Here is a 16,720-nt window from a genome sequence, read left to right as displayed (position 1 = left end):
CCCTGGGCACCACCCCATTGGGTGGGAGGGACACTGACCTCCTCGCCAGCCAGTCAGGATTCTCCAGCGCTAGGCACCTGCAGGAAGTTTGGGTGCTGATTGGCTGGTGAGGGTCGTGCTGTAGGCTGAGCAGCATCTCCTGGGGTCTTTGGGTGAGGAGAGCATGGCCCGGAGCCAGGCAGAGCCAGGCAGAGCTGCGGGCACACTCCAGCCAGCACCCAGATAAACTGGGGGCTCTTCTGCAGCTGCCCTGCCCTCCTCATGCTGCCTCTGCTTTGGCTGGGTGGCTGTGCCAAGGCCACGCTGGAGCCCGGGGCCTCCTTCCTGGCTGGCTGCTCCTGGGCATGCAGGGATTGAGCCTGGCACTGAGTGGCAGGGGATGGCAGAGTGAGGTGCTTATTGTCTGTGTGCTCGTTCCGGGTCCAGCTCGTGTTCTACTCCCACCTCTACGACTCGGCCACCAGCAGCCTCAACATCTACTACCAAACCAGCTCCGGCGTCATGCAGCTCATGCGCTCGAGGGCCGGGGACCTGGGTGATTACTGGTTCAGGGAGAAAGTGGACTTCAATGTGACCAAGAACTTCCAGGTGGGCAGCAAACCCTTCCTGTGCCACCCTGAGGGCTGGGCCAGCACAGGGTGCCAGGCCCATCTCTTGCCATGGAGCAGCAAGGCAATGTGGGTTTTAAGCCAGGGCCCAGTAGACCCGTGGCCATGGTACAAAGCTTTGTCCCTCAGAAGGGACAAAGGGGAGAATGGGCATGAGCAGCTGCATCCCCTTGGAGCCGCTAGAGGGGTCCATCCCAGGAAGGGTTGGGGCAGCATGGGGCATGTTCCTGCCCAGGAGACACCTTTCTTGGGGATCACAGGGGCCTTCAGGCTCCAAGGATGCCAATTCAGCCCCATTCCCAGCCTGACCCCGCATCCCCACGACCTCATTCCCCATCAACTTCTGAAGTCACACTGTGACTGTGCCCCAGTGAGCCAGGCCTTGGCCAACCCTGCCCCAGTGCAGGGGGCACAGGACATGGGGAGAGCTCCCACCCCCCATGCTACACAGCCACGGACAGGACACAGGGTCTCCTGTTGTGCCTGGCACACCCCAGCCGGGACAGCGGATTAAAGAGCTGGACCAGCACTAAGAATTGGGTGCTGCAGCCGAGCTTCCCTAGGGGAATGAATTACACCCTGTACATTGACCCACCTCACACACCCTATACCGCGCTACACAATGACCCCCTCCGTATGTACACACTGACCTACCATCACACAGCCTAAACACTGACCCCTCCGTACCCTACACACTGACCTACCATCACACAGCCTAAACACTGACCCCTCCGTACCCTACACACTGACCCATCTCCATCACACAGCCTAAACACTGACCCCTCCGTACCCTACACACTGACCCACCTCCATCACACAGCCTAAACACTGACCCCTCCGTACCCTACACACTGACCTACCATCACACAGCCTAAACACTGACCCCTCCGTACCCTACACACTGACCCATCTCCATCACACAGCCTAAACACTGACCCCTCCGTACCCTACACACTGACCCACCTCCATCACACAGCCTAAACACTGACCCCTCCGTACCATACACACTGACACACCTCCGTACCCTACACACCGACCCACCCTCATCGCACAGCCGAGACACTGACCCCTCCGTACCCTACACACTGACCTACCATCACGCAGCCTAAACACTGACCCCTCCGTACCCTACACATTGACCCACCCTCATCACACAGCCCAAACACTAACCCACCTCCACACCCTACACACTGACCCACCTCCATCACACAGCCTCAACACTGACCCACCTCCACATTCTAAACACTGACCCACCTCCGTACCCTACACACTGACCCACCTCCATCACACAGCCTAAACACTGACCCCTCCGTACCCTACACACTGACCCACCTCCATCACACAGCCTAAACACTGACCCACCTCCACATCCTACACACTGACCCACCTCCGTACCCTACACACTGACCCACCCTCATTGCACAGCCTAAACACTAACCCCTCCATACCCTACACACTGACCTACCATCACACAGCTTAAACACTGACCCCTCCGTACCCTACACACTGACCAACCACCATCACACAGCCTAAACACTGACCCCTCCGTACCCTACACACTGACTCACCTCCATCACACAGCCTAAACACTGACCCCTCCGTACCCTACACACTGACCTACCATCACACAGCCTAAACACTGACCCCTCCGTACCCTACACACTGACCCACCTCCATCACACAGCCTAAACACTGACCCCTCCGTACCCTACACACTGACCCATCTCCATCACACAGCCTAAACACTAACCCCTCCATACCCTACACACTGACCTACCATCACACAGCCTAAACACTGACCCCTCTGTACCCTACACACTGACCCACCCTCATCGCACAGCCGAGACACTGACCCCTCCGTACCCTAGACACTGACCCACCACCATCACACAGCCTAAACGCTGACCCCTCCGTACCCTACACACTGACCCACCTCCGTACCCTACACACTGACCCACCTCCATCACACAGCCTAAACACTGACCCACCTCCACATCCTACACACTGACCCACTCTCATCACACAGCCTAAACACTGATCCCTCCGTACCCTACACACTGACCCATCTCCATCGCACAGCCTAAACACTAACCCCTCCATACCCTACACACTGACCTACAATGACACAGCTTAAACACTGACCCCTCCGTACCCTACACACTGACCCACCACCATCACACAGCCTAAACACTGACCCCTGCGTACCCTACACACTGACCCACCTCCGTACCCTACACACTGACCCACCTCCATCACACAGCCTAAACACTGACCCACCTCCACATCCTACACACTGACCCACTCTCATCACACAGCCTAAACACTGACCCCTCCGTACCCTACACACTGACCACCACCATCACACAGCCTAAACACTGACCCCTCCGTACCCTACACACTGACCCACCTCCATCACACAGCCTAAACACTGACCCACCTCCACACCCTACACACTGACCCACCTCCATCACACAGCCTAAACACTGACCCCTCCGTACCCTACACACTGACCCACCTCCATCACACAGCCTAAACACTGACCCACCTCCACATCCTACACACTGACCCACTCTCATCACACAGCCTAAACACTGACCCCTCCGTACCCTACACAGTGACCACCACCATCACACAGCCTAAATACTGACCCACCTCCACACCCTACACACTGACCACCACCATCACACAGCCTAAACACTGACCCACCTCCGTACCCTACACACTGACCCATCCTCATCGCACAGCCTAAACACTGACCCCTCTGTACCCTACACACTGACCCACCTCCGTACCCTACACACTGACCCTCCTCCATCACACAGCCTAAACACTGACCCCTCCATACCCTACACACTGACCCACCCTCATCACACAGCTTAAACACTGACCCCTCCGTACCCTACACACTGACCCACCCTCATCACACAGCCGAGACACTGACCCCTCCGTACCCTACACACTGACCTACCATCACGCAGCCTAAACACTGACCCCCCTCCATACCCTACACACTGACCCACCCTCATCACACAGCCTAAACACTGAACCACCTCCGTACCCTACACACTGACCCACCTCCATCACACAGCCTAAACACTGACCCCTCCATACCCTACACACTGACCCACCCTCATCACACAGCCCAAACACTGAACCACCTCCGTACCCTACACACTGACCCACCTCCATCACACAGCCTAAACACTGACCCCTCCATACCCTACACACTGACCCACCCTCATCACACAGCTTAAACACTGACCCCTCCGTACCCTACACACTGACCCACCCTCATCACACAGCCGAGACACTGACCCCTCCGTACCCTACACACTGACCTACCATCACGCAGCCTAAACACTGACCCCCCTCCATACCCTACACACTGACCCACCCTCATCACACAGCCTAAACACTGAACCACCTCCGTACCCTACACACTGACCCACCTCCATCACACAGCCTAAACACTGACCCCTCCATACCCTACACACTGACCCACCCTCATCACACAGCCCAAACACTAACCCACCTCCACACCCTACACACTGACCCACCTCCATCACACAGCCTAAACACTGACCCACCTCCACATTCTAAACACTGACCCACCTCTGTACCCTACACACTGACCCACCTCCATCACACAGCCTAAACACTGACCCCTCCGTACCCTACACACTGACCCACCTCCATCACACAGCCTAAACACTGACCCACCTCCACATCCTACACACTGACCCACCTCCGTACCCTACACACTGACCCACCCTCATCGCACAGCCTAAACACTAACCCCTCCATACCCTACACACTGACCTACCATCACACAGCCCAAACACTAACCCACCTCCACACCCTACACACTGACCCACCTCCATCACACAGCCTAAACACTGAACCACCTCCGTACCCTACACACTGACCCACCTCCATCACACAGCCTAAACACTGACCCCTCCATACCCTACACACTGACCCACCCTCATCACACAGCCTAAACACTGACCCCTCCGTACCCTACACACTGACCCACCCTCATCACACAGCCGAGACACTGACCCCTCCGTACCCTACACACTGACCTACCATCACGCAGCCTAAACACTGACCCCTCCGTACCCTACACATTGACCCACCCTCATCACACAGCCCAAACACTAACCCACCTCCACACCCTACACACTGACCCACCTCCATCACACAGCCTAAACACTGACCCACCTCCACATTCTAAACACTGACCCACCTCCGTACCCTACACACTGACCCACCTCCATCACACAGCCTAAACACTAACCCCTCCATACCCTACACACTGACCTACCATCACACAGCTTAAACACTGACCCCTCCGTACCCTACACACTGACCCACCTCCATCACACAGCCTAAACACTGACCCCTCCGTACCCTACACACTGACCACCACCATCACACAGCCTAAATACTGACCCACCTCCACACCCTACACACTGACCACCACCATCACACAGCCTAAACACTGACCCACCTCCGTACCCTACACACTGACCCATCCTCATCGCACAGCCTAAACACTGACCCCTCTGTACCCTACACACTGACCCACCTCCGTACCCTACACACTGACCCTCCTCCATCACACAGCCTAAACACTGACCCCCCTCCATACCCTACACACTGACCCACCCTCATCACACAGCCTAAACACTGAACCACCTCCGTACCCTACACACTGACCCACCTCCATCACACAGCCTAAACACTGACCCCTCCATACCCTACACACTGACCCACCCTCATCACACAGCCTAAACACTGACCCCTCCGTACCCTACACACTGACCCACCCTCATCACACAGCCGAGACACTGACCCCTCCGTACCCTACACACTGACCTACCATCACGCAGCCTAAACACTGACCCCTCCGTACCCTACACATTGACCCACCCTCATCACACAGCCCAAACACTAACCCACCTCCACACCCTACACACTGACCCACCTCCATCACACAGCCTAAACACTGACCCACCTCCACATTCTAAACACTGACCCACCTCTGTACCCTACACACTGACCCACCTCCATCACACAGCCTAAACACTGACCCCTCCGTACCCTACACACTGACCCACCTCCATCACACAGCCTAAACACTGACCCACCTCCACATCCTACACACTGACCCACCTCCGTACCCTACACACTGACCCACCCTCATCGCACAGCCTAAACACTAACCCCTCCATACCCTACACACTGACCTACCATCACACAGCTTAAACACTGACCCCTCCGTACCCTACACACTGACTCACCTCCATCACACAGCCTAAACACTGACCCCTCCGTACCCTACACACTGACCTACCATCACACAGCCTAAACACTGACCCCTCCGTACCCTACACACTCACCCACCTCCATCACACAGCCTAAACACTGACCCCTCCGTACCCTACACACTGACCCATCTCCATCACACAGCCTAAACACTAACCCCTCCATACCCTACACACTGACCTACCATCACACAGCCTAAACACTGACCCCTCTGTACCCTACACACTGACCCACCCTCATCGCACAGCCGAGACACTGACCCCTCCGTACCCTACACACTGACCTACCATCATGCAGCCTAAACACTGACCCCTCCGTACCCTACACATTGACCCACCCTCATCACACAGCCCAAACACTAACCCACCTCCACACCCTACACACTGACCCACCTCCATCACACAGCCTAAACACTGACCCACCTCCACATTCTAAACACTGACCCACCTCCGTACCCTACACACTGACCCACCTCCATCACACAGCCTAAACACTGACCCCTCCGTACCCTACACACTGACCCACCTCCATCACACAGCCTAAACACTGACCCACCTCCACATCCTACACACTGACCCACCTCCGTACCCTACACACTGACCCACCCTCATCGCACAGCCTAAACACTAACCCCTCCATACCCTACACACTGACCTACCATCAAACAGCTTAAACACTGACCCCTCCGTACCCTACACACTGACCCACCACCATCACACAGCCTAAACACTGACCCCTCCGTACCCTACACACTGACTCACCTCCATCACACAGCCTAAACACTGACCCCTCCGTACCCTACACACTGACCTACCATCACACAGCCTAAACACTGACCCCTCCGTACCCTACACACTGACCCACCTCCATCACACAGCCTAAACACTGACCCCTCCGTACCCTACACACTGACCCATCTCCATCACACAGCCTAAACACTAACCCCTCCATACCCTACACACTGACCTACCATCACACAGCCTAAACACTGACCCCTCTATACCCTACACACTGACCCACCCTCATCGCACAGCCGAGACACTGACCCCTCCGTACCCTACACACTGACCTACCATCATGCAGCCTAAACACTGACCCCTCCGTACCCTACACATTGACCCACCCTCATCACACAGCCCAAACACTAACCCACCTCCACATCCTACACACTGACCAACCTCCATCACACAGCCTAAACACTGACCCACCTCCATTCTAAACACTGACCCACCTCCGTACCCTACACACTGACCCACCTCCATCACACAGCCTAAACACTGACCCCTCCGTACCCTACACACTGACCCACCTCCATCACACAGCCTAAACACTGACCCACCTCCACATCCTACACACTGACCCACCTCCGTACCCTACACACTGACCCACCCTCATCGCACAGCCTAAACACTAACCCCTCCATACCCTACACACTGACCTACCATCACACAGCTTAAACACTGACCCCTCCGTACCCTACACACTGACCCACCACCATCACACAGCCTAAAAACTGACCCCTCCGTACCCTACACACTGACCCACCTCCATCACACAGCCTAAACACTGACCCACCTCCACATCCTACACACTGACCCACTCTCATCACACAGCCTAAACACTGACCCCTCCGTACCCTACACACTGACCCACCTCCATCACACAGCCTAAACACTGACCCACCTCCACACCCTAAACACTGACCCACCTCCATCACACAGCCTAAACACTGACCCCTCCGTACCCTACACACTGACCCACCTGCATCACACAGCCTAAACACTGACCCACCTCCACATCCTACACACTGACCCACTCTCATCACACAGCCTAAACACTGACCCCTCCGTACCCTACACACTGACCTACCATCACACAGCCTAAACACTGACCCCTCTGTACCCTACACACTGACCCACCCTCATCGCACAGCCGAGACACTGACCCCTCCGTACCCTACACACTGACCTACCATCATGCAGCCTAAACACTGACCCCTCCGTACCCTACACATTGACCCACCCTCATCACACAGCCCAAACACTAACCCACCTCCACACCCTACACACTGACCCACCTCCATCACACAGCCTAAACACTGACTCACCTCCATTCTAAACACTGACCCACCTCCGTACCCTACACACTGACCCACCTCCATCACACAGCCTCAACACTGACTCACCTCCATTCTAAACACTGACCCACCTCCGTACCCTACACACTGACCCACCTCCATCACACAGCCTAAACACTGACCCCTCCGTACCCTACACACTGACCCACCTCCATCACACAGCCTAAACACTGACCCACCTCCACATCCTACACACTGACCCACCTCCGTACCCTACACACTGACCCACCCTCATCGCACAGCCTAAACACTAACCCCTCCATACCCTACACACTGACCTACCATCACACAGCTTAAACACTGACCCCTCCGTACCCTACACACTGACCCACCACCATCACACAGCCTAAAAACTGACCCCTCCGTACCCTACACACTGACCCACCTCCGTACCCTACACACTGACCCACCTCCATCACACAGCCTAAACACTGACCCACCTCCACATCCTACACACTGACCCACTGTCATCACACAGCCTAAACACTGATCCCTCCGTACCCTACACACTGACCCATCTCCATCGCACAGCCTAAACACTAACCCCTCCATACCCTACACACTGACCTACCATGACACAGCTTAAACACTGACCCCTCCGTACCCTACACACTGACCCACCACCATCACACAGCCTAAACACTGACCCCTCCGTACCCTACACACTGACCCACCTCCGTACCCTACACACTGACCCACCTCCGTACCCTACACACTGACCCACCTCCATCACACAGCCTAAACACTGACCCACCTCCACATCCTACACACTGACCCACTCTCATCACACAGCCTAAACACTGACCCCTCCGTACCCTACACACTGACCCACCTCCATCACACAGCCTAAACACTGACCCACCTCCACACCCTACACACTGACCCACCTGCATCACACAGCCTAAACACTGACCCACCTCCACATCCTACACACTGACCCACTCTCATCACACAGCCTAAACACTGACCCCTCCGTACCCTACACACTGACCTACCATCACACAGCCTAAACACTGACCCCTCTGTACCCTACACACTGACCCACCCTCATCGCACAGCCGAGACACTGACCCCTCCGTACCCTACACACTGACCTACCATCATGCAGCCTAAACACTGACCCCTCCGTACCCTACACATTGACCCACCCTCATCACACAGCCCAAACACTAACCCACCTCCACACCCTACACACTGACCCACCTCCATCACACAGCCTAAACACTGACTCACCTCCATTCTAAACACTGACCCACCTCCGTACCCTACACACTGACCCACCTCCATCACACAGCCTAAACACTGACTCACCTCCATTCTAAACACTGACCCACCTCCGTACCCTACACACTGACCCACCTCCATCACACAGCCTAAACACTGACCCCTCCGTACCATACACACTGACCCACCTCCATCACACAGCCTAAACACTGACCCACCTCCACATCCTACACACTGACCCACCTCCGTACCCTACACACTGACCCACCCTCATCGCACAGCCTAAACACTAACCCCTCCATACCCTACACACTGACCTACCATCACACAGCTTAAACACTGACCCCTCCGTACCCTACACACTGACCCACCACCATCACACAGCCTAAAAACTGACCCCTCCGTACCCTACACACTGACCCACCTCCGTACCCTACACACTGACCCACCTCCATCACACAGCCTAAACACTGACCCACCTCCACATCCTACACACTGACCCACTGTCATCGCACAGCCTAAACACTAACCCCTCCATACCCTACACACTGACCTACCATGACACAGCTTAAACACTGACCCCTCCGTACCCTACACACTGACCCACCACCATCACACAGCCTAAACACTGACCCCTCCGTACCCTACACACTGACCCACCTCCGTACCCTACACACTGACCCACCTCCATCACACAGCCTAAACACTGACCCACCTCCACATCCTACACACTGACCCACTCTCATCACACAGCCTAAACACTGACCCCTCCGTACCCTACACACTGACCACCACCATCACACAGCCTAAACACTGACCCCTCCGTACCCTACACACTGACCCACCTCCATCACACAGCCTAAACACTGACCCACCTCCACACCCTACACACTGACCCACCTCCATCACACAGCCTAAACACTGACCCCTCCGTACCCTACACACTGACCCACCCCTACACACAGCCTAAACACTGACCCACCTCCACATCCTACACACTGACCCACTCTCATCACACAGCCTAAACACTGACCCCTCCGTACCCTACACACTGACCTACCATCACACAGCCTGAACACTGACCCCTCCGTACCCTACACACTGACCCACCTCCATCAGACAGCCTAAACACTGACCCCTCCGTACCCTACACACTGACCCACCTCCGTACCCTACACACTGACCCACCTTCATTGCACAGCCTAGACACTGACCCCTCCGTACCCTACACACTGACCTACCATCACGCAGCCTAAACACTGACCCCTCCATACCCTACACACTGACCTACCATCACACAGCTTAAACACTGACCCCTCCGTACCCTACACACTGACCCACCACCATCACACAGCCTAAACACTGACCCCTCCGTACCCTACACACTGACCCACCTCCGTACCCTACACACTGACCCACCTTCATTGCACAGCCTAGACACTGACCCCTCCGTACCCTACACACTGACCTACCATCACGCAGCCTAAACACTGACCCCTCCGTACCCTACACATTGACCCACCCTCATCACACAGCCCAAACACTAACCCACCCCCTGTACCCTACACACTGACCCGCCTCCATCACACAGCCTAAACACTGACCCCTCCGTACCCTACACACTGACCCACCTCCATCACACAGCCTAAACACTGACCCACCTCCACATCCTACACACTGACCCACCTCCGTACCCTACACACTGACCCACCCTCATCACATAGCCCAAACACTGACCCACCTCCATACCCTACACTCTGACCCAACTCCATCGCACAGCCTAAACACTAACCCCTCCATATCCTACACACTGACCTACCATCACACAGCTTAAACACTGACCCCTCCGTACCCTACACACTGACCCACCTTCATCACACAGCCTAAACACTGACCCCTCCGTACCCTACACACTGACACACTCTCATCACACAGCCTAAACACTGACCCCTCCGTACCCTACACACTGACCACCACCATCACACAGCCTAAATACTGACCCACCTCCACACCCTACACACTGACCACCACCATCACACAGCCTAAACACTGACCCACCTCCGTACCCTACACACTGACCCATCCTCATCGCACAGCCTAAACACTGACCCCTTTGTACCCTACACACTGACCCACCTCCGTACCCTACACACTGACCCTCCTCCATCACACAGCCTAAACACTGACCCCCCTCCATACCCTACACACTGACCCACCCTCATCACACAGCCTAAACACTGACCCACCTCCGTACCCTACACACTGACCCACCTCCATCACACAGCCTAAACACTGACCCCTCCATACCCTACACACTGACCCACCCTCATCACACAGCCTAAACACTGACCCCTCCGTACCCTACACACTGACCCACCCTCATCACACAGCCTAAACACTGACCCCCCTCCATACCCTACACACTGACCCACCCTCATCACACAGCCTAAACACTGACCACCTCCATACCCTACTCACTGACCCACCTCCATCACACAGCCTAAACACTGACCCCTCCGTACCCTACACACTGACCCACCCTCATCACACAGCCTAAACAGTGACCCCTCCGTACCCTACACACTGACCCACCTCCATCACACAGCCTAAACACTGACCCCTCCATACCCTACACACTGACCACCACCATCACACAGCCTAAACACTGACCCCTCCATATCCTACACACTGACCCACCCTCATCACACAGCCTAAACACTGACCCCTCCGTACCCTACACACTGACCCACCCTCATCACACAGCCTAAACAGTGACCCCTCCGTACCCTACACACTGACCCACCTCCATCACACAGCCTAAACACTGACCCCTCCATACCCTACACACTGACCACCACCATCACACAGCCTAAACACTGACCCCTCCATATCCTACACACTGACCCACCCTCATCACACAGCCTAAACACTGACCCCTCTGTACCCTACATACTGACCCACCCTCATCACACAGCCTAAACACTGACCCCCTCCATACCCTACACACTGACCCACCCTCATCACACAGCCTAAACACTGACCACCTCCATACCCTACTCACTGACCCACCTCCATCACACAGCCTAAACACTGACCCCTCCGTACCCTACACACTGACCCACCTCCATCACACAGCCTAAACACTGACCCACCTCCACATCCTACACACTGACCACATCCGTACCCTACACACTGACCCACCCTCATCGCACAGCCTAAACACTAACCCCTCCATACCCTACACACTGACCTACCATCACACAGCTTAAACACTGACCCCTCCGTACCCTACACACTGACCCACCACCATCACACAGCCTAAACACTGACCCCTCCGTACCCTACACACTGACCCACCTCCGTACCCTACACACTGACCCACCTCCATCACACAGCCTAAACACTGACCCACCTCCACATCCTACACACTGACCCACTCTCATCACACAGCCTAAACACTGACCCCTCCGTACCCTACACACTGACCACCACCATCACACAGCCTAAACACTGACCCCTCCGTACCCTACACACTGACCCACCTCCATCACACAGCCTAAACACTGACCCACCTCCACACCCTACACACTGACCCACCTCCATCACACAGCCTAAACACTGACCCCTCCGTACCCTACACACTGACCCACCTCCATCACACAGCCTAAACACTGACCCACCTCCACATCCTACACACTGACCCACTCTCATCACACAGCCTAAACACTGACCCCTCCGTACCCTACACACTGACCTACCATCACACAGCCTGAACACTGACCCCTCCGTACCCTACACACTGACCCACCTCCATCAGACAGCCTAAACACTGACCCCTCCGTACCCTACACACTGACCCACCTCCGTACCCTACACACTGACCCACCTTCATTGCACAGCCTAGACACTGACCCCTCCGTACCCTACACACTGACCTACCATCACGCAGCCTAAACACTGACCCCTCCATACCCTACACACTGACCTACCATCACACAGCTTAAACACTGACCCCTCCGTACCCTACACACTGACCCACCACCATCACACAACCTAAACACTGACCCCTCCGTACCCTACACACTGACCCACCTCCGTACCCTACACACTGACCCACCTTCATTGCACAGCCTAGACACTGACCCCTCCGTACTCTACACACTGACCTACCATCACGCAGCCTAAACACTGACCCCTCCGTACCCTACACATTGACCCACCCTCATCACACAGCGCAAACACTAACCCACCCCCTGTACCCTACACACTGACCCACCTCCATCACACAGCCTAAACACTGACCCCTCCGTACCCTACACACTGACCCACCCTCATCACATAGCGCAAACACTGACCCACCTCCATACCCTACACTCTGACCCACCTCCATCGCACAGCCTAAACACTAACCCCTCCATACCCTACACACTGACCTACCATCACACAGCTTAAACACTGACCCCTCCGTACCCTACACACTGACCCACCTCCATCACACAGCCTAAACACTGACCCCTCCGTACCCTACACACTGACACACTCTCATCACACAGCCTAAACACTGACCCCTCCGTACCCTACACACTGACCACCACCATCACACAGCCTAAATACTGACCCACCTCCACACCCTACACACTGACCACCACCATCACACAGCCTAAACACTGACCCACCTCCGTACCCTACACACTGACCCATCCTCATCGCACAGCCTAAACACTGACCCCTTTGTACCCTACACACTGACCCACCTCCGTACCCTACACACTGACCCTCCTCCATCACACAGCCTAAACACTGACCCCCTCCATACCCTACACACTGACCCACCCTCATCACACAGCCTAAACACTGACCCACCTCCGTACCCTACACACTGACCCACCTCCATCACACAGCCTAAACACTGACCCCTCCATACCCTACACACTGACCCACCCTCATCACACAGCCTAAACACTGACCCCTCTGTACCCTACACACTGACCCACCCTCATCACACAGCCTAAACACTGACCCCCCTCCATACCCTACACACTGACCCACCCTCATCACACAGCCTAAACAGTGACCCCTCCGTACCCTACACACTGACCCACCTCCATCACACAGCCTAAACACTGACCCACCTCCACACCCTACACACTGACCCACCTCCATCACACAGCCTAAACACTGACCACTCCGTACCCTACACACTGACCCACCTCCATCACACAGCCTAAACACTGACCCACCTCCACATCCTACACACTGACCCACTCTCATCACACAGCCTAAACACTGACCCCTCCGTACCCTACACACTGACCTACCATCACACAGCCTGAACACTGACCCCTCCGTACCCTACACACTGACCCACCTCCATCAGACAGCCTAAACACTGACCCCTCCGTACCCTACACACTGACCCACCTCCGTACCCTACACACTGACCCACCTTCATTGCACAGCCTAGACACTGACCCCTCCGTACCCTACACACTGACCTACCATCACGCAGCCTAAACACTGACCCCCCCATACCCTACACAGTGACCTACCATCACACAGCTTAAACACTGACCCCTCCGTACCCTACACACTGACCCACCACCATCACACAGCCTAAACACTGACCCCTCCGTACCCTACACACTGACCCACCTCCGTACCCTACACACTGACCCACCTTCATTGCACAGCCTGGACACTGACCCCTCCGTACCCTACACACTGACCTACCATCACGCAGCCTAAACACTGACCCCTCCGTACCCTACACATTGACCCACCCTCATCACACAGCCCAAACACTAACCCACCCCCTGTACCCTACACACTGACCCACCTCCATCACACAGCCTAAACACTGACCCCTCCGTACCCTACACACTGACCTACCTCCATCACACAGCCTAAACACTGACCCACCTCCACATCCTACACACTGACCCACCTCCGTACCCTACACACTGACCCACCCTCATCACATAGCCCAAACACTGACCCACCTCCATACCCTACACTCTGACCCACCTCCATCGCACAGCCTAAACACTAACCCCTCCATACCCTACACACTGACCTACCATCACACAGCTTAAACACTGACCCCTCCGTACCCTACACACTGACCCACCTCCATCACACAGCCTAAACACTGACCCCTCCGTACCCTACACACTGACACACTCTCATCACACAGCCTAAACACTGACCCCTCCGTACCCTACACACTGACCACCACCATCACACAGCCTAAATACTGACCCACCTCCACACCCTACACACTGACCACCACCATCACACAGCATAAACACTGACCCACCTCCGTACCCTACACACTGACCCATCCTCATCGCACAGCCTAAACACTGACCCCTCTGTACCCTACACACTGACCCACCTCCGTACCCTACACACTGACCCTCCTCCATCACACAGCCTAAACACTGACACCCCTCCATACCCTACACACTGACCCACCCTCATCACACAGCCTAAACACTGACCCACCTCCGTACCCTACACACTGACCCACCTCCATCACACAGCCTAAACACTGACCCCTCCATACCCTACACACTGACCCACCCTCATCACACAGCCTAAACACTGACCCCTCCGTACCCTACACACTGACCCACCCTCATCACACAGCCTAAACACTGACCCCCCTCCATACCCTACACACTGACCCACCCTCATCACACAGCCTAAACACTGACCACCTCCATACCCTACTCACTGACCCACCTCCATCACACAGCCTAAACACTGACCCCTCCATATCCTACACACTGACCCACCCTCATCACACAGCCTAAACACTGACCCCTCCGTACCCTACACACTGACCCACCCTCATCACACAGCCTAAACAGTGACCCCTCCGTACCCTACACACTGACCCACCTCCATCACACAGCCTAAACACTGACCCCTCCATACCGTACACACTGACCACCACCATCACACAGCCTAAACACTGACCCCTCCACACCCTACACACTGACCACCACCATCACACAGCATAAACACTGACCCACCTCCGTACCCTACACACTGACCCATCCTCATCGCACAGCCTAAACACTGACCCCTCTGTACCCTACACACTGACCCACCTCCGTACCCTACACACTGACCCTCCTCCATCACACAGCCTAAACACTGACACCCCTCCATACCCTACACACTGACCCACCCTCATCACACAGCCTAAACACTGACCCACCTCCGTACCCTACACACTGACCCACCTCCATCACACAGCCTAAACACTGACCCCTCCATACCCTACACACTGACCCACCCTCATCACACAGCCTAAACACTGACCCCTCCGTACCCTACACACTGACCCACCCTCATCACACAGCCTAAACACTGACCCCCTTCCATACCCTACACACTGACCCACCCTCATCAC

The 16,720-nt window shown here is 55.6% G+C and overlaps 1 protein-coding gene across 1 annotated transcript in view; it reads left to right on the top strand.

Moving 5' to 3' along the window:
• The window catches only part of MAMDC4 (MAM domain containing 4), a 77,627-nt gene that overhangs the window by 19,682 nt on the left and 41,225 nt on the right, over nucleotides 1-16,720 (top strand). The window contains exon 10 of the mRNA XM_065418930.1: nucleotides 427-588. Coding sequence (XP_065275002.1) covers nucleotides 427-588 — 162 coding nt within the window. The remainder of the gene's footprint in view (nucleotides 1-426; nucleotides 589-16,720) is intronic.

This window comes from Emys orbicularis, chromosome 18, assembly GCF_028017835.1.
Source record: "Emys orbicularis isolate rEmyOrb1 chromosome 18, rEmyOrb1.hap1, whole genome shotgun sequence".
Classification (NCBI taxonomy): Eukaryota; Metazoa; Chordata; order Testudines; family Emydidae; genus Emys; species Emys orbicularis.
The sequence above is the reverse complement of the archived record's forward strand: the minus strand, read 5'-3'. Positions and strand labels throughout refer to the sequence as shown.